At 43.4% G+C, this 19,666-nt stretch overlaps 1 protein-coding gene across 2 annotated transcripts in view; it reads right to left on the bottom strand.

The window, feature by feature from the left end:
* The window catches only part of KMT2B (lysine methyltransferase 2B), a 33,702-nt gene that overhangs the window by 5,622 nt on the left and 8,414 nt on the right, over positions 1 to 19,666 (bottom strand). The window contains exons 2-28 of one of the 2 annotated variants that reach the window (XM_072426252.1): positions 17,607 to 17,679; positions 14,281 to 16,661; positions 13,883 to 13,939; positions 13,633 to 13,801; positions 12,409 to 12,637; positions 11,892 to 11,947; positions 10,897 to 11,145; positions 10,620 to 10,711; positions 10,449 to 10,523; positions 10,224 to 10,337; positions 10,004 to 10,150; positions 9,538 to 9,633; positions 9,309 to 9,426; positions 9,112 to 9,225; positions 7,146 to 7,330; positions 6,869 to 6,964; positions 6,692 to 6,790; positions 5,821 to 5,897; positions 4,838 to 4,962; positions 4,662 to 4,753; positions 4,417 to 4,554; positions 4,126 to 4,284; positions 3,526 to 3,643; positions 3,018 to 3,096; positions 2,562 to 2,722; positions 2,006 to 2,194; positions 347 to 1,901 (exon numbers count right to left, since the gene is read on the bottom strand). In XM_072426252.1, coding sequence (XP_072282353.1) covers positions 347 to 1,901; positions 2,006 to 2,194; positions 2,562 to 2,722; positions 3,018 to 3,096; positions 3,526 to 3,643; positions 4,126 to 4,284; positions 4,417 to 4,554; positions 4,662 to 4,753; positions 4,838 to 4,962; positions 5,821 to 5,897; positions 6,692 to 6,790; positions 6,869 to 6,964; positions 7,146 to 7,330; positions 9,112 to 9,225; positions 9,309 to 9,426; positions 9,538 to 9,633; positions 10,004 to 10,150; positions 10,224 to 10,337; positions 10,449 to 10,523; positions 10,620 to 10,711; positions 10,897 to 11,145; positions 11,892 to 11,947; positions 12,409 to 12,637; positions 13,633 to 13,801; positions 13,883 to 13,939; positions 14,281 to 16,661; positions 17,607 to 17,679 — 7,043 coding nt within the window. Of the gene's footprint in view, positions 1 to 346; positions 1,902 to 2,005; positions 2,195 to 2,561; positions 2,723 to 3,017; positions 3,097 to 3,525; positions 3,644 to 4,125; positions 4,285 to 4,416; positions 4,555 to 4,661; positions 4,754 to 4,837; positions 4,963 to 5,820; positions 5,898 to 6,691; positions 6,791 to 6,868; positions 6,965 to 7,145; positions 7,331 to 9,111; positions 9,226 to 9,308; positions 9,427 to 9,537; positions 9,634 to 10,003; positions 10,151 to 10,223; positions 10,338 to 10,448; positions 10,545 to 10,619; positions 10,712 to 10,896; positions 11,146 to 11,891; positions 11,948 to 12,408; positions 12,638 to 13,632; positions 13,802 to 13,882; positions 13,940 to 14,280; positions 16,662 to 17,606; positions 17,680 to 19,666 lie in introns of both variants that reach the window. The other variant, XM_072426251.1, reaches the window with a different exon arrangement.

Genomic DNA, 19,666 nt, shown 5'->3' on the forward strand with positions numbered 1-19,666 from the left:
GAGAGCGCAAGAGAGGGGGGAGAGAGCGCAAGAGAGGGGGGAGAGAGCGCAAGAGAGGGGGGAGAGAGCGCAAGAGAGGGGGGAGCGAAAGAGAGATTACGGATTAAGGAGTGCCAAGGTAAACTCTGCTGCAAGCAACAACTTGGATCAATATAGGAATATGAAATGCTCAATAATTTGACCCAAATGTGGCCGGGGAGACAGCGGGGACAAAGAACGAGAGCACAAGAGAGGAAAGAAAGAAAGAGGAAAATTTGCAGCAGATCATATGAATCCGTTCAATGCAAAACAATCAGAAGGTTCCCATACAAGAATCCCCCCATGTGGAGCATTCATTGGTCCGTACCTCATGGTGGTCACAGTCTCAGAAGCACAGCTGAAGTAGTTTACTACTACGGACTCTGCGATTGACTGCTGGTCCGAAGTTTCCAGTTTATCCGACAGTTCTAACTTTGGTTTCTTTTTGGGAGAGATGTTGTTGACCACACTGAAGGGTCTCTTAATGGCTGGTTGGATTGGGTGGTTCTTTTGGGAAGCAGGCTGTATCAGGGGTAGCTGCACAGGGGTTTGCATTTGTGGCTGCACCTGGGACTGGACTGCAGTGGGAGCAACGCTCAGGAGACCCGAGTTAATGGGAAGGCCCTGCAAAAGACAGGTTTGGGAGAGACCAGTGATGGTGGGAGCCATTACTGTCTGAGCCCCTAGGGTCAGCTGCCCAGGACCTTGCATGACATTCAGCATTGGGAGCACACGTAGAGTAAAGGATGAGTTACCAGACGGAGTTGTCTGAAGAAAAACGGCTCCTATATTCTGGGTAGGAGCAGGGGAAGTTGAAGACAAAACAGAGGCAGTAGTTGGAGGAAGACAAGTGATCGGAGTTGCGTGGTTAGGTTTCGGTATAATCCTATTATTAGGCCTCAAAGGGGTGAGCTTAGTGACCGGATGAGGGTCAGAATTTGCCCCTTCTTGTAGCGGCTTACGTTGCCCTACAGAGTCCACGCCATCATCTTGAACGGCGATAATTTGACCTGTAGTCTTGTTTACCAATAAAAACTTTGAGGTAAGTTTGCTCATAGTTACAGATGCTGGATCAGAAGGGCACAAAGGTCCATTGGGGGTTATAGGAACAAGAGGCCGACACACTCTTTGCACTTGAGGCGGGTCCCTGAGCGCAGGAGGTCCTTGGGAGGACTGGTAACTTACACAATCTGTGCCATTGGAAAGGGAGACAACAGCATTCCCGTTCTGCATGATGGAAGAGGCTGTGGGCATCGGAGACGCCACCCGCTCCTGTTGCTTGGTGACATGGTCCTTCTCTGTGACCTCGTCACTTTTTAAGACAAAGTCAACAATCTCAGAAGGCAGGTGGGAGGGCGTTTTACCAGTGCTTAGAGGTCCATGGTGATTCTGTGTTGGTTCCTCGCTGTCTGTGCTGTCATGGATACCATCCAGCTGTTCAATTAGACCAGGCGGAGTGGTGCACAACAGAGGACTGAGAGATTCGTTAGATACCACCGTCCTTGTCAACCCATAATACTGCCCCCCAGTCTCCTCCTCCTCTGAACTGCTCCCCCCATCCGACTCATCAGCTAGCTCCTTACCAACCAGAATTTGAGTGCCACACTGCAAAGGTCCAGTGCCAAGTCCGCCTTCTAAAGACGACATGCCCTCCATGTCAGTTAAGAGCTGTGACGGCACCTCAGTTGGTGAATGTTGGGTTAGTGACGGAGAGGTTGTGGAAGGAGGAGGGCTTTCAGAATCCTGGGAAACCTGAGCTGAAGGCTGGCGAGTTGTTCGAGGAGGTGGTGGGGCAGGTGGTCTCCGGGTTCTCCGAAGAGGCGTGACTTCAGGGTCGCTTACTGTCAGAATGTGATGAGACAGAGAAGATGAAGATGGACTTCCTGAAAGAAAACAGATGAACACAAAATGAAAGAGATAACCATTAAAAAGACAACCTAAGTTAACCCAGCAAGCCCATTGTAGCTCCAAACGCAGCCAAGCTCACCTGGAGACGGAAGAGGGCGAGATCCACCAAGTGGCCTTCGGGAGGGAGAATAGTTTGGCGTTTTCATCCTGGCACCTGAGAAAGAGCGGGGGGCAGCTGCAGTGGTGATGGGCTCGGGGGGTGGCCGGTGGGGAAGTGAAGGGGCTTCTATAGCTGGGGGGGTGGAGGCAGGAATGGTTTCTGTTGTTTCTGGAGTAGAAGAAAAAGGCAAAATTAAAAAAAAAAAAAAACACCCAATACAAGAGACCTTCCAGACTATGCCACATGGGAGACTTGCCACTGTTAACAGGATGCCAGTGCAGAACAACAAAGGCAAGAAAACCACCTACCCTAATTGGAGCAGGTCCCTGTCCCAGAATGCAAAGTAGGTGGTCTTACGTCTACTTGCTCTACATCTTGTTGTCAACAGTTTAACTTATTGGAGCCCTTCAGTAGCTCAAACACAAAATGGCAACCTATCGACTGGATCAGACCTAAATAAAGGATGCATGCTCCTTCCGTTCCCTGAGCCTCCTGGATCTACGATGTTCCCATAAACACGTATACAGCATATTACCTGGGACCAATCCAGGACTATGGACAATTGTCCTGTTGATGCACTGAGCATCCTCTCCATCTGAGAAAAGGTCACCCTCCTTTGGGCGATGCTCCACGATCCTGCATTTGTACCAGCAGCGACGACGAGCATCCAGTGTGCTCCAATATAGACGTGAACACCTGAAAGACATTCCAAGCCAAGTAAGAGCAGAATCTCACCATAGATCTTGCAATCACAAACTGTTTTCTCAATCTACCGATGAGGCATTAAAAGAAAGGGAAGAAAACAGCTTAAGGCACAAATAATAATACATTTCATAAATATGAATGTGTTTTCGTCTGTGTACATTAGTCATTTACCATCACTACCTGACCTGAAAGATAGGGGAAGATATTTCCAACAAAGTCACAAATGACAAAACCTGACCTGGAACTTCAGAGAGCTTGATTTAACACATATTGTTTGGATACTTACTGATAGCCAACAGGATATATCTTCCCCTCAGATACTGAGAGATCTGTCAGCATACCCAGACTGTCTATCTTCATAGCACCTAAAAAACAAAACAAAAAATTGTTTTGAAATATTCAGTATAATAGAACAATGGAACAACAGCAACTTTTGCACAAAGAGCCCATTGGGTACAGCAAAAACTCTTGACAGCAAACCCACAAAATGTTCCATTGATAGATAAAGCCATTGGAAACAAAAGTTTAGATCAACAGCTCCCTCTAATTCATTAGTGACATTCACAAATCTTTGCACCCTTTACCAACAGTGATCTCCCAGGTCCCTTATATAGCTGGGCGTACCACCCAGCACTTTTCAGTCACAACCCGGCTGTTTTGGGCGATGACTGAAACGTTAGATCAAAATACAGAGGCTGCCACCCGCCTAGAGATTCCTCCTTTAGGTTAAAAATATTTCTGGGGAAAATACTAACCAATAAAAGCACACATTACCAGACAGTTAGTTATCTTACCAATCATCATGTTAACATTTTCTGGCTCCAGGCCCTGCAGAAATTTGCGTCTAAAGCTGATCCCCTCGAAGTCTACGTAGACCCTACGCAGAACGTCAAAAGAGTCTGGATCCACCTTCTGTAAATAGAGACGCATGGAAAATATTAGTCAGCAAGCTTGTGAATGCTTTCAAAAAAGTGGTATTTTGAGGTTAACTGCATACTGCAATTTTATGTATATGTAAAACATCAAATTGTAATAATAAGGTATAATGTGATATTACAGGTCCATTAATCTGTGTCAATTATATTTGTCTGAAGCTCCGCTTTAAAGAAGAATACAAACACTTTACTTACTGCTTCCCTTCTTTCGCCATTCACGACGTCCGTCTCACTTCCCCATTCACAACCTCCGTCTCCCTTCCCCTGCTTCCCCATTCACAGCCATCTACCCTTCCTTACCATTCACTTGTCTCCCCCCTCCTTCACAGCATCATATTAAATCTGTGTATTAAAAACAAACTCTGCTTAACCTATATTAGGCAGAAAAAATATAATATGGAAACTAAGGGCCCAGCCTTCTGGCACAAGCTTTATGTATACCCAGCAAAAAATTCTTACCATGCCATCCAGGTGTTTGCAATGTTTCTGGCAGAAGACTTTCTTATCTTCTTGGAAGGTACAATTGCGTGCCCGAGCACACATGAAATGGAAGTTACTCTGACAGGTGGACAAACAACAACCCACAGTGGCTCCGGCCTTCAGGCAGAACTCACAGCGCTGTCAGGGAACACAAAGATATCGGATCAGCTAGGAGTCACCACCTCCCATCCCTACTAGGCCAACATTTCATACCGCTAATAAGAGCAAAACAAACTGCCAACCTGCAGATCGCAAGAACAATATACTCACCATCTGACGCCCTCGAGCCACCGCGGCATGCACGTTTTTGAGGGAGCCGTCATTCTCTTCAAACACCTCGGCTGACCAGATAGCACAGTTGATGTGAGTCCACTCATTCTGTCCGATATAGAGCATCCTCCCAGCATCCTAGGTGAGAAAAACAACCAACTCTGACAATCACTGACAGTACTGAAAACAGCCAAATGCAAGTTTTATAATAAATAAATAAATAAGAATGCCAATGGCTTCCTCACCTTTGGTTCATCATCCCCGTATTTTAGACAGAGCACACACTGCCTATTGTCTTTTTCTGGCAGGCCTGGGGTCTCAGCCTCTTCTTTCTTTACTAAAAATATCAATATATAATGTTATGTGTAAGAAAACATATCAGGCTTATAGCCATCACAACACTGTAAAACACACAAATTACTTTTGCGGGGCAGTGTGGGTGGCAAGACTTTTCCATTGCTTGAATGATTGGCATCTTCTCTTTCCTGCCACAGGGCGTATGAGTGATCGGAATATGGCGGCATCACCGCATTAGGGAGAACTCCACTGCAATACAGAATAATGAAAGAAGAGTTAAGGGCCGGATCAGAATTATTACTAGTTTGTAAAACAAATGCAGACAGAAGTGGAAAGAGGACTTCAGTGAAAAAAGAATGAAAAAAAATATTTTTAGAGAAATCCTTTAATTTCCTCATACAAAGGAATAGGGTTATTTAACTGCCCCACTGAAGTTTTCCTTTGGTTTCCCACTGCTCTGATCAGATACTAAACGTGGGGAAAAAAACAGCCTTGTGTAAGGTCCTAATCTATTTGTGGCTTTTTATGGGGATAAGGATTTCCAATGGTCATGCCTGAGTATGAGGCAAGATCACTGTGACATGAAAGAAGAGGAGTGAGTCACATGCTTGACCATTCCCAAAAATTCATTTTTTGTAAATTTATTTCCTACAAAGGTTATCTGTCAACATAAAAAAAAAGTAAATGTTCACATTATTTAAAGATTTGTTGCCAATGAACATGATGCATTTTTGCAATGCTAATAAAGGTTTATAAATAGGAGATTAGCTTTTCACTGCTGCCTATTAGTGAAAAGTTCTGAATGCTGGTTTTTGTGGTGTTGCCAAGCATTTTGTCAGTCTGCAGTTTCTTCACGTTCATTCCAGAAGCTTGTCATCTAACCAACGCCTTGGCACTGACCAAGCAGCCTCTGATGGTAGAGAATCTTGGAGGGATTAATGTCAGGAGGCTGTTTAGGTAGAATCTTTCAATAATCCTCCAGAAGATGCGACATGACCAGTGTGTCTTAACCACAAGCAGACCATTTTGAATTATAATGCAGCATAATAAATGAATGTCTGGCAATTGCACGCATGACTAGGGATCATTCCAAGAGTATGAACTTACGATATCAAATACTTATCATTCTTCTCCCAATATTTTGAATCTTCAACACTGAACCAGCTAAAAGATTTATCCATGAGCTGCATAACAAAGACACAAAAGCACAAGTTAAGAGAAAATGAAATAAGCAAACTCAGCTAATGGGTATTGAGTTACTGGACAAAGTGTATACCATCAAATAAAAGGCTGCACTACTCTGTATAAATGACAGATCAAGATTTCACATCAGGGGAAGGATACATAGGAGTTCAAGGATATAAAATGCCTCTGCAAATCTGGTAGCAATGACAATAGACGCAATGTTATCAATGCTTTGCTGTATATAGCCTTTGCAGAGAGAAGAGATGATGGAAGGACCCATCCATTACAGGCTACCTGAAGGAGAAGGGATACCAGAGTAATCCCTCTGCATAAAGAGAACCAGTAACTGGTCTTTTGTACATGGAATACTTGTAAACTTGGACTAAGTTAGTAAGCTCTTCTGGGCAGGGTCCTCTCCTCCTTCTGTGTCACGTTCTGTATCTTTCATTTGAAACCCCTATTTAATGTACAGCGCTGCGTAATATGTTGGTGCTATATAAATCCTGTTTATTATTAATAATAATCATAAAAATAAGAAAAAAAAGACAAAAAGGCACCAAGCCTCAAAAACCATGAATTTATCACTTTTTCCAACCAGCATAAAAGTAAAAATAATGTCTAGAGGTACCAAGATCTGCCTGCATTGCTTAGAGGAGTAAAAAAATTAGAATGGAGGAGGAAAATCTAAGAGGATTAAACTTCAGTCCTGATTTTTTTGCACTCACCTGCCTTGTCACGACACACATATATTCCTGTTAGTACATTAGACAAAATATTAAAAAAAAGGATTTACCTTGATATACAATGTCTTCAGAGCTACGCCACCTTCAGCCAATACCCCGCTATCAACATTTTCTTGAATGATCCGCACTATGTCATCATTGAAGGAGGCCTAAACAGAGAAGAGAGATTTAAAAACCCTGATGGAGGGAAGAAGGGAGGAAAGAGGTTTAAAGGGGGAAATACTTACTATGGCTTTATAGTGACCGTCCTTCAAAACACGTTCTAGTGACTTTAAATCACAGGGGGCGTAGACACATTTTCCTTCTGTCTTTTCACTCGAACACTACAAAAATAAGATTTGGATGCGGGGTGTTAGGAGATGGTGAACACCTTTCCATGGAGGAATCAGAACCTTTCATGGTGGGTCATCACACTCAATTTCAATTTCCTGTGCTTAGATTATGCCAAACACAAGATATTTGGATGAAGAACTTATTGTGGTTATAACTAAGAGAATAAATTACCTGTGCACAGTGTAGGAGAGGCGAAGAAAGATCGGAGGTCAGAAGACTTTGAAGGATTGCGTGAAAGCCGGCTGTCAGTTCTGAGAGCATGGCCTCTCTCCATATTGCGCCACCTTCACTTAAACAAGGCGGGCAGGTATACACCACGCTGTCAGGTAAATTGGAGAGGATCTCGTAACCCTCATCTGATGACGAAAGAGACAACAAGGTTAGAGCATTAAAATAAGACAGGTGGATTTGCTGATGTACTTTACAACACATCAATATAAGAATCTCTTGGATATAAACCAATTTAGATATTTTGATCTGTGTCCTTGTGGATATACTGCTCTTCGCTTTATGAGCTGGTGAGAGAAGAGGTGAAAGAAAAGCCTTCCAATGCATGCCTGGATGTAAAGCCGATATTTTGTTTTTAAAAGTTACATGTGTTAAACCAGAATGGAGATAACTTTGGATGTATACTCATTTTGGGTTTGTGATTTAGGAAGAATAAATTTCCAATTTTTCCAACTAAGCACCGAGCACAAAGCGACCTGGATGTAGCTCATGAGCATTTTTTTTCTTGGAGAGTTGATATCCCCCTCCTAGGCTGCATACACACCATAGACTCTAGTTGTTGGAAATTATTTTAATGATCGATGTACACACAGCACTGTTCTGTTCTATGGAGAGGGGAAAAGATAAGAGTGGCAACCCACTATGTACGCTCCTTTGCATTATTGGTCAATCCCAAATGTTGTCCATGGATCCACCATGAGGTATCCATGAACGATAAAGCTCTGCTGCTCTACAGCCACCTCCACACACTGGCAGTTCAGAACACAGCAAAGTGAGGTCAATTACAAAAGACACTGCTGGGGAATCATAAGAAAAAAATGGTGACTGGTCATTCACCTTTACAGGGTTATCGGGCTCTTTGATAAACAGACACAAGCCTCAACTTGTTCTCTGTCTACCTAATTCTCTGTCCCCTCCTATTGTGTTACTTCCCCCATCTCCTAGATTGTAAGCTCTTCTGGGCAGGGTTCTCTCCTCCTCCCGTGTCACTGTCCGTATCTGGCTGTCATTTGCACCCCCTATTTAACACCCCCTAGTGTTCTAATTCTGACCGTATTTTCATGCAAAAAGTGTTAGATTTTTTTGCATGGAAATTTATTTTACATTGTAGGCCTATAATTCTTAGGCATAACACACCGAAATATGTCCAATATTTAATAAATTTAATAAACTTTAAATAAAAAAAAAAAAATATATATATATATATTTGTTAAAACAAGGGTGCATAAAATTACTAAAGCCTGTAATATAACTGTACAGTAGCATGTATAATATATATATTATATATAAATATATATATAATATATATATTATATAAACATTTCTTTGTATTGGACTCAATAGTTATTTTGTATTGAATCCAATACATTATTTGAATTTCTCACCACACCTTCCGCCCACACCAACGTCACTGGTAAACCCCAGGGAACATCCCTGCATTCGCAAGCTAAAGATCGAAGAGAGAAGAAGTGTCCCAAGGCCCTGCAGGGTAAGACGCCGGGGGAAGCCAAAGGAACAAGGTAAGTGGGTTTTTTTTATAAATCCTGTTTATTATTATTAATAATAATAATAATACCATTGTCTTTTGTAGCTCTGCACTACACCCAACACAGCCATGAAGATTCCTTTAGGATCAGCTGTTCCTCGCCTCCTTCAAAATGTATTCAGCTCTTCAGGGAACCCTGGCTATAATTCCTATATCTACAGCTCACAGTACATTAATGTGGTGGTCAGAGAGAAGGATGCTTCTTACACTGCTGGTCAGTGGGAAGAATGCCACCCTCACAGACAGGCAAATAGATCACTGGAGTTACATAAACTGACCTGCTCATTGCTCAAGGAAACCCTAGCAACCTGTGGAGGAACTCTAGTTGAGAAACATTGCTGCCTTTCCAGGCTTCGCACTCACCAGAGAGCCCCTCACACTTTGAGTGCACCCATTTATCACACTTGGCGCACTGGATCATTTTGCTCTCGTAGTCGCTCTCTTCATAACAGCGACTGCAGATGGGACAGAAGCTCCCTGTCCAACAGAGAAGGAGATGATTAATGGCACCGAAATGAATGACACAAGTAGGAGAATACAGTAAGCGCCGTAAAACTCACCTCTATTATACAGGGCAGAGCAAGCTGTACACAGGTTACCCCCCTCTGTCATCTCCAATTCAGCATCCACTGCGGGACTGGCTCCACAGCTTTTACAGCGAACGCAGGATGAGCACAACTGCAAAAATAAGAGATGGGTCTGCATGAGCGAATTAACAAACAGGCTGACTTTATTGTGCAAACAAGCAAATTACAAAGCACGATGGGACTGTACATTGCTCTCACTCACCCAGCCTTTCCCACTGCGTGGCGGCTTAACAGGATAATTTGGTCCGAGGCAATAAATGTGATAGTTTGTCTGGCAAAGTTCACACTCCAGCAGAGGCTAAAAATAGGAAGGAAAAAAGAATTAGAAAACACTAAGACAGAAGTCTTTAATTCACCCAGTAAGTTATTGAATTGACAAAATCCACTGAAAGGGTTAAATGCTTGTTTTCACCTAGGGTACCATTAAACACTATATTCCCTTTATTATTAACACTACTATCCCTCACTCCCACAAACATTCTCTTCGCATGTGACTGGTCTCCTGCAAGGTTTTCTTCTAAAACTGCTCTGCTCCTATTTTTAATCATCTTTTAAAATAGGGGCAGGTTACCAGGCAAAATTAACTTTATGGGACACTTGAAATATCTCACAGAGCATAGCCTAAACAAAAAAGGATCTTGGAGGATCAAAGAAGGAACTTTGGTTACCTTTTTGGCTTTCCCCTTATGCCCGCAGACGTTGCAGAATTTGCAGCGCTGGCAGCACCAGCTGTCCTCCTGCTCAGGCAAAGGCCTTTCGGACTCCTCCAGACAGAACATGTGGAAGGGCTCGCAGCACACCTGACAGTACAAGAACTAGAAAGAGAATATGAGTCAGAAAAGGCAGGACAAACAGAAACCCCTCCACTTCAACGGAATATTTCCTTACCTGATGATGTCCGCGGCTGGCGCAGAGCAGGCACACGTGTGTCGGAGTTACGGGGACAGACGTCAAGATGCTGAGTCCGCCCATCATCCACACGTTCTGCAGGTCGCAGTCCTCCTGCAAAACAACAGAAAGTTAGTACACAAAGATTAACAATTTTTTATTTTGTTACATAGCATGAGATAATCTGATACAGGTAATTCTACTAAGTATTTAAGCATTTGTTACCTTGAAATCGACGCGCAGGCGGTGGGTTCCATCGGAAGATTTGATTTTGGTTGATGCGCCGTTCAAGGCTGAGTCCTTCGGGGTGGAAGAGAAAGACTGTGAAAAGCTAAACAGTAAAATGGACAGCAGAAAACAAGAGTTGAAAGGATTAGTCAATAGCAGTAAACTCACCTGCTCTTGGCCGGACCTGGCACGGAGGATCACGGGCTGCTGGGGTACTCTGCGTGGCTTATTCTGCTCCTCCGAGTCCTGAGGAAGTAAATCTGTGACATGACAAGAAACAGATTTTTTTCTCCCCCTAGAAAACACGTCGCTAAGAACTATACGTACAGATTAGAAACAGCAAACAGGCTAGGGAGATCTCCAGACTTTATAAAAAAAAAAAAAAAGAAAGAAAGAAAACATTACGGACGGAGACGTCGAAACATAAGTAGTAAAGGTCTCTTACCGGACTCTCGCCGCTGTTTTCTGCGGGGGACGCTCGGACTCGGCTCAAAGTCAGAATCCTCGGAGTCAGGGAAAAGGTCGTAGCATGGTCGTTGCCTTACGCAGCGCCGGGTAGATTTGCGCTGGGAAGGAACGCTGGACTCTAGACGGTCAGAAACTTCAGTGTCATCATTTCGAATGACATCGAGAAAAGATCCTTCTGATTCAGAGCTGCTCTCCCGTGCTTGGAGGTGTCTGATTGGTTTTCGACCTATAAGTAAATAAAAAAAAAAAAAAAAAAGATAAGAACAGCAATTAATTTTATGTTCAATTTTAATGTGCTTGTTTTTGCTTTTTCTTCTTGCTCCTCCCATCCCTCTCAAAACCAGCATTTTTTTTATATTACATCATTGCAAGGTCTCTGTCAATATATTGCAATGCAGGGTTATAATGACTGGTTAGAAACGCTGCCCAGGGTGCTGTACATTTTTCAGGAAAAACCCACATCATCCTGCCTCAGGGTTTCTCTTCAGAGTCCTTGGCCCCAATACAGTCCTGCAACTATCAAATGTGTAGGTTTAAGTCCAGAAGAGGGGGCATTTTCCTTCCTGGCTATATTTGCATACTGCCCAGGGTAATTCCCACATCTGATACTGACTCTCTATGATTGCCAATGAACGGACGGGGCAGGCAAGCCTGGGGGGAAAAGGACTGGGTGCTGGATATCCTGCAGCCAGAAAACGAAGCCAACTGATTTGCAGCAGATTCTAATTCATATTGCCACAAGCACAGAGTGTCATACAAACAGAGTAAGCCATTTCAGTACAAGAGAGGAGCCTGCACATTGTAAAAAGGATTGCCAAAAGGATTAGTAAGTTTCCTAAAATATTCTAAATCAATAATAGCTCAAAATACCTAAATAAACATTTCTGATTTCTTAAAAAAAAAACAAACAGTAAAAGGCCATTTTATGGGACTTGTAAAGCCTTTCACTGACTTAAGGAGACAGAGGCTAACCTTTCTGTGCCATTCTCTGCTGTCTGCGGGCTTCTATCCGTTCACATCTCCGGTACCTGGAAAAAAAGAATGCAAAGGTAAAACAATATAATCCAGATCTCATCACAACCATCTCTTCCCACTTTTCTTTGGTGTATGCACACTGGGGTTTACTAGTGAGACTTTTGTCTCACATTAAAGGTTTTTTTTTTTTTTTTTTTATAAACTGAAAGGAACTATAACATACTTCTCCATTAGCCAGTCAGCCTACGTGAAAGATAAGAATTCATATTCTTGCCTCTGCTTTCCAAAACATCATACACTTCAACTGTGTTTCAGCATTAAAAAAAAAATGTCATATTGCAGTATTCGTTTTCTTTTTTTCCCCCACCAATTCTGCCAGTCACAACACTTCCTGTTCCAGGGTGACAACACTTTACTATAAAGTATCCTATAGTTTGAAATTAGAGAACACCAACTATCCTTCTGTTCAAAAACGCTGCAACAAATCACCTCTCTCTGGAAAAACCAAGCTTACATGCAACATTGTTTCTTGGTGTTGGGACCACCAAACTTTGTTTTGTCCTTGCAGTTCACACATTTGCCACAGTCCTCCATTACATTGCAGCCTTTGCATGTGCCACATCTGGCCATCCGCAGCCTTGCCCGTGAGATGGGTCGCGGTCGTCGGGGAGGAGGTGCAGGTGGCTGCCTGACGGGTCTTTGTCGAGTAACGGTAGTGGGCTCCGGCTCTGAGGCAGATGAATCTGAAATACAGAAAACCAAATCAAACAATGAATACTGACAAATGATTAAACACACAGATGAAGCACAAGAAAGACCTGTCAGCAATTTTTTAAGGTAGAGCAAAAGCTCTTGTGGGATACTATAACCTCCTCCCCTCTGGTATTCCACTAACCTGACTCTCTACTCTGCAATCTATTATCAATGCTGCAACCAGACTTATCCATCCTTCCCACCTACCTACCCCATACACAGCCTTCCCTCCACTTTTCCTCTGCCTCTCTTTGTAGTTCTCTTCATTGGCTTCCATTTCACCTTAGAATCAAATTCATCTCCTGTGCTTTGCCTTCGAAACCCTCCACAGCTCTTCTCCAACTTCACCTTTCTAACCTGAAACATACTCCCCTAGCCCCTCTCTTCACTCCTCCAATGACCTACTACTGACTACCTCCTCACACGCAAGACTCCAAGACTTTTCTAGAGCTGCCCGACTCTCTGGAATGGTCTTACTCGTCCCATTCGGCTTGCTCCTACTTTCTGCTCCTTTCAAAGAGCCCTCAAAACCCATCTTTTCAAACTTGCCTACCCTTCTTCTTCTGTCACTTAAAACTTCCACTACTTCCCACCATTCCATATCCCCCCCTCCTATTGTGAGATACTTCCGTCACCTCCTAGATTGTAAGCTCTTCTAGGCAGTGTCCTCCTCTCTTCCTGTGTCACTGTCTGTATCGGTCTGTCATTTGCAGCCCCTAATGAATTTACAGCGCAGTAATATGCTGGCGCTACATAAATTCTGTTTAATAACAATAATACATCTGCCATACGATTTGGCACAGCAGGAAGAAGAGGTGTGGATTGGGGACATAACTTACAGGGGGTAATGGCATCACTCACACAACCACTGCATTTGTTGATCATACCAATTGAAGCTGACCTCGGTGTTCATCAAACACCCGCCCCCCCACATAGAACCTAAAGAAAAGTATTACCGCACTTTTTCCATTCTGAGATTTCTCACCCTCCTCAGGTGGTGCTGCCACTGGCACCGTGGCCTCCCTCTCACACAGCGGCAGGGCACTTAGCCTGGGGATGTCCTCTGGAATCATGGCGCGAGGTTGCCCTAGAGCCACAGCAGGATGACGGCACACATGTTTAATCCGGGGTCCTTGTACTGGGGAATCCTGCCCCTGTTGAGGATGGAAAAACAATTATCAACAGCACACTGAGCCGGTGCCCCCACCCCCACTGTTGTCTGAGCCAAGCATTACCTGCACAGTCACAAATTTGGGGCCATTTTCTTGTTGGGTTGCAGCCGAATTTGCACCCTGGGGAAAAACAAAACACAGACATTAAAGTACACATATAGTGTTTTTAAAGAAAGTCTTTATTTATCTGTTTGATTTAAATCTCAGGCAGTGTTATCATCTGTCCTTGTTTTCTTAGTGACCTGCAGAACACCTACACCTTTTTTATGTAGGAGAGGAAGGTGTTTTGTTAAATTAAAAGCAGGCAGGGCTAACAACATCTTTAATTGGACCGAAGGCTGCGAGCTCAAACAGGAAGTTAGGAGCTCATTGAATTTCTGTCAACTATACTTGACGAGTTTAGGACAAACTGCTATGCACTCTTAATAGAAATACACCATAAAATTTCCTTTAGCTCTTACCTGCTCAGCATTCTTCTGTTTGTCAATATTAAACAACTGTATCTTGGCTTTCTCCAACAGGCTGATGACTTTCTTGTCTGTACCGGACAAGGAGAGTTCAGTAGGAGGGAAAGTCAGGACACTTTGTGAGCTTGCTGCTGCCTGGGACAGCAACTCTGACTTCACTGCAACTTTGCAGACGGGGCCTTCTCCCGTACACAGAGTCATGGCCTCAATTTTGAGAGGTTTCGCCGAGGCATCGAGCGTTTGGTTTGCTCGTAATTCATGCTGCGACTTCAAGCTTAGAGACTGGACTGGCTCAGGAAGCTTGGAGTTTGTAGAGGAAACAGTGTCAACAAACAGAGGTAATGCCAAATGGTTTGCCCTTCTTCCTGCAGGTTGAAGTTCTTGCTTAGCAGTAGTGCTTGGCGATGGATCTGGCAAAGAACCAGCAGCAGTGGCCAAATTATGTTCTGACGGGTGTATCCGACTTGTGATGGCAGGCTTTTTGTCCTTGCTGCCCTGAAGGGAGACAGATTGGTAAATTTTCAAGTGTGCTTCACTTGGGGTGAACTGCGGTGCGCGAAGAAGCGGAGAGCGCTTAGACTCAGGCTTGGGAGTTGAGTCAGAAGTAATTGGGGAGAACGGGACAGAAGTCTGAGCGTTGGGCTTTACAGGATCCTCAGATGATTCGGGCGAGGCCAGGCGTAAAGATGGCTGAGAAGAACTTTGCATTTCTTGTGTCTCTGAAGCAGAAAGATTGAATGAGTTCCAGCGGAACGTGGGAGCTCGCAGAATGTTCTTGCGCGAGCTTTCAGGAGGAGTAGAGTTAACAGTAGCAGGTTGAAATGGAGGCGATGAAGACGGAGAGGAAGGGGCTGAGGACGATGGTGAAGATTCTGTGCAAGGAGATGCTGGAGGTAGGTTGTTGTGGTGATCATCTTCATTAAAAAGACTAAAACGTGGATCAGCCGGTGTAAGAAGGACCTGCTTTTCAAAATCCATAGAACTAGCTGTCTCTGATGGGCCCTTCTTGGTTTGTGTATCTGTAGCATTCGAAGCCTCTTCGTCAATGAACCTTTTAGGAATTTTAATTACGCGTGAAGGACGAGCATTTACAGCAGGCTTGACCACCACTGTGGCATCAGATTTGGAAGGTTGAGCCAGATGTGACTGGGCTTTGTTTTGGGCTTCTTTGACCTTGGCAATAAGCTTTTCAGTGGCTGCTTGAAGAGAACAAGGCCTCTTTGCCTTCTTGCCTTTTTTCAAAGGCCCAAATGGTTTTGGTTGAGGTTGCTGGTCAGATGGTGTTGGGGAATCTGCAACTGGATTTGCAGATTGGCTTACTGGTGTCGGTAACTGATTCGATGAGGACTCTGTAGTTTCGGGTAAAGGCTCTGCTGGCTGCAACTGGTCAGTCACTTTCGTCTCTTCCAAAGTTGAACTATTCTCAAGCTTAACCCCTTCATGATGTTCTTCAAAAGGTGGTGGGATCAAATCTGCGCCATCTTCTCTTGCTTGTTCAGAGATTCCTTCTTTTTCATGCGGTGGATCTGGTTCTGCAGGCAGTCCATTGTCTGGTACGGGCTCTACTGTTGCCAGTATTTTTTCATCTTGAACCTTCTCCTGGCTAATATCACCTTCAGGATTCTCTCTTTCATTTTCTCTGGGTTCTTCTTCGCTCACTTGCCTATTCTCTGCTCTTAGTTTCCATTTTACCTTCCGAACTTGTCTATCTCGTTGTCCCTTTCGTTTAAGAGAAAGACTAGCCTTATCTTGCTCAACCTCCACTTTGCTGGCTTGTTCTTCAATCTTTCCTTTGGCTTTAGAATTCTGTCCAGTTGGTTGGTCGGAATTAGAAGTAGAAGGTTTAGAAGAAACTTCAAGAGCCAAGTCAGCTTCCATTTCAACCATGGTCTGTACATCAGCAGGACTTTCTTCTGTAAATGCAACTGAGCTATCTGCCAGGACATCCTGGTTAGTTGCTGTACTAGCACCTAAAGCCACAAATTTGTCCTTAGGCCTTTGCCTCGAAGGAGTTTTTCTAAAAGTCAATCGCTTTTCTTTGCCCTTACGACGTTTATTTCTCCTTGCTGTATTGATAGAGTTGGTTTGTTCCTTTGCAGGGGACAAAAGAACAGTGTGGTGGTTGTGGGAGGCTACCTCTGACTCTTTCGAAGAAAGTAAAATTGAAGAATTTAAGCTGTACAAAGAAGGGTCCAGTGGTGTGAGGTGAACTCGAACAATCTTTTCGGGGGTAAAACCATGCATAGATGTGGGCAGCGTCAGTCGCTCTTGTTTATTCAAGGACTGAGTAGGGCTCACTTGCTTGGAGTTGGACAAGGAAAAGCTCTCTTCTTTACAGGGGGAAACAGTCGGGGAAGAAGTTGGAGATGTCGGCCCTGTGTGCAAAACCAAAAGAATGTTTTAAGAGAAGATGTTTTTAAGAATAAGAAACCTATTTTGTACATACCTTCAATTATTATAAGCTGTTGTAATATTAGCAGTAAGAAAACTATTAATATATATAATACATATAGTGTATGTATATACACATGTATATTTTACATATAGTCAATTAAAATTCCCTGTGCTAAAAGATCTAAGTCTAAAAAACCTGCATTACCAGAACCCCAAATCCAAATAATTTAAAGTGGACCTAAACTCAACTTTTTTACTTTACATAAAAAAGGTGGACAACCCCTTTTATATAAAAAGCAAAAACGTGATTTTTTTGCAGCAGCATTGCTCTTTGCCACAGCCATCAGGACTGAATGGGAACGCAGAGCCTTCAGGGATACCTACATCCCCCCCCTTTAAAGCGACTGCGTCACCCAATCTCACACCTGCACAGTGCAAGATTGGGTGATGTAGCCAGGAGACCGAAGAAGACTGAAGATGTCTGTAAATTCCAGGACTGCGAAAAATCGCTTGGAGGAAAGGTCCAGCGCCATCGAGGGATCTCTGGGTTAAAGAAGTGTGGTTTTCTTTTGTTACTTTGGTTACGCTTTAAAAGGAGGCATGACACCCCTAATTAGCATTGGTCTAATTTGCACCAACAGAGAAAAAGAAAATTATTCATCCGCATACTTGCAGACACAAAAATTATTGGGCCAATTTCAGACAAATGTCAAACTGCAGGACTGACAGCTCCTGGGTGACGAGTCCAAAAGCAGCATGTCACTTTTGTGAACCATGCCTTGAACTGCAGCAGCTGCAAACAAAAGATTAAAGAGTCCCAACTTCTCCCAATTATGCGAATGGCGAAAGTTGCGGTGGCAGTGGTCCCCCTTAGGACAAGAAATTTGTTTCTCCTTCTATGAAAAGAAAAATGCAAAGTAGTTTACCTTTACTTGATCTCGGTGCCTGGTGGAGAACATTGCTTCCTGGTTTTTCTTCTTTTAATTCCTCAAGATCTTCCTGCAGAAACAAAACGTAGAGATAATAATTAAACTGCAAGCTCCCGAGACAAGTTACATTGGGCATAAGTAGAGCCGTAAAGACAGGAGGGGAAGGAGGTCTCATCCTTAAATGTAACAAAAAAAGTTTTCTTTAAAGAGTGGATAACTTTTATAGAAGGAAACATTTTTTTTTCACATTTGAAGAATGTCTTTCCAATGTAAAGAATGTGGTGATAGATCGGCTTTAAACAAATATATTCATAGTACCATGTTTGTGTCCTTTGCTTGTACATTACAGCTTTCCACATTACATGTCCACATTGTCTACATGGTGGTTTTACTTTCTAACAAATGTCAACCTTTTTACCTTGGAAGAACCCTTGAAATAACTTTCAAGTCTTCAGAGAACCCCTGCTATAATTATTATCCACAGCTCACAGTATATTAGTGTGGCGGTCGGTGGGAAGAATTCCTCTTACATTGCTGGCCATTGGGACGAATGTCACCTCTACAGATGACAAAGATCATTTGGCTATCTGTAGAGGTGACATTCGACTGACCTGAGGGGTACAAACTGCTCATTGCCCAAGGAATCCCCAGCCAGCTCTGGTGGAATCCTGGTTGAGAAATGCTGATCTATAGAATCTAGCCTTACCCCACTGCAATAACAAAAGGATGGGAAGATAGAAAATCAAAGTCCATATGTTAAACCTCTGAGGGATTGCTCGATATGCGTTAAGCTGATGACAGCCATTATCCCTAATGCATCTAAAGCTGAACTCCATGACAGCCAAAAGAAAGAAGAGCAAACCTTGGTTGGCTTTGTGCAATTCTTCTATCACAGAACATTCCCTATGTAATAAGTGTGTAATATATATATCAGTTTTCGTCTTTTCATCAGTTTTGGACGTCCAGTTCTCTGCATCGTCACTGCTGTCCCATATTACTATGTTACACTGAATATTCAATGCTATGGAATTTTTTTGTACCCTTAAACAATGAGATCTTTTTGATGCTTTGTAAACTCTCCGAATCATGAATTTTGCAGTAGCAGCAACTATTGGGAAAATCTGACAGCTTATTTGGGGTTAATCGGTCTAACTGATGGCGGGGGAGAATCCAAGAAGATTGAATTGTGGAATTAAATCACAAGCAGCTTCAACAAAGTATTAGTTTAGGAGGTGTGCAGACTACAACCAGACATTTATTATTCAGTTGTACAGGTTAGAGGTCACAGTAAAGGTGGGAAAAGTTTTGGATTTATTGTTGTCTCATTTTGTGGCATTATACCAGGAGTTTGTACACTTTTTATATCCACCATAGGTCCAACTCTATACAATGTTTTGTTTTAAAGTTTTTGCAAGGTCACAGAAAACAGAGAGCCGGTGGGTACACAGCGGGCATCCTTCCAGTGCCACAGTGATCTTGGCATTATTAAACAGGATTTATATAGCGCCGACATATTACGCAGTGCTGTACAATAAATAGGGGTTGTAAATGACAGACGAATACAGAGAGCGACACGGGAGGACCCTGCCCTGAGCTTACAATTTAGGAATTCATTCCAATACCCACCCCAAGCTTCAACAGAAAAGACAAAAGTCACTGACTAGTCCAGGCTTTATCAGAGCGGCTTCTTCTAGAGGCTGCTAGCAATTCCATGAGTAGTGAGCAGCGATGTAAGGAATCATTTCTGTACAGGTCACAGTGCTACATGGATTTTTCCACCACTGAGCAAAAAGATGAGGTAAAGGTATGAATGAGTAAAGGGGGTTACACATGTAAGGGAGGGGGGGGGTCCTCCACTGACCACACATGTAAGGGAGGGGGGTCCTCCACTGACCACACATACATGTAAGGGAGGGGGGTCCTCCACTGACCACACATGTAAGGGAGGGGGGGGGGTCCTCCACTGACCACACATGTAAGGGAGGGGGGGTCCTCCACTGACCACACATGTAAGGGAGGGGGGGGGTCCTCCACTGACCACACATGTAAGGGAGGGG

The sequence above is a fragment of the Pyxicephalus adspersus genome, chromosome 11, assembly GCF_032062135.1.
Source record: "Pyxicephalus adspersus chromosome 11, UCB_Pads_2.0, whole genome shotgun sequence".
NCBI classification, from domain to species: domain Eukaryota; kingdom Metazoa; phylum Chordata; class Amphibia; order Anura; family Pyxicephalidae; genus Pyxicephalus; species Pyxicephalus adspersus.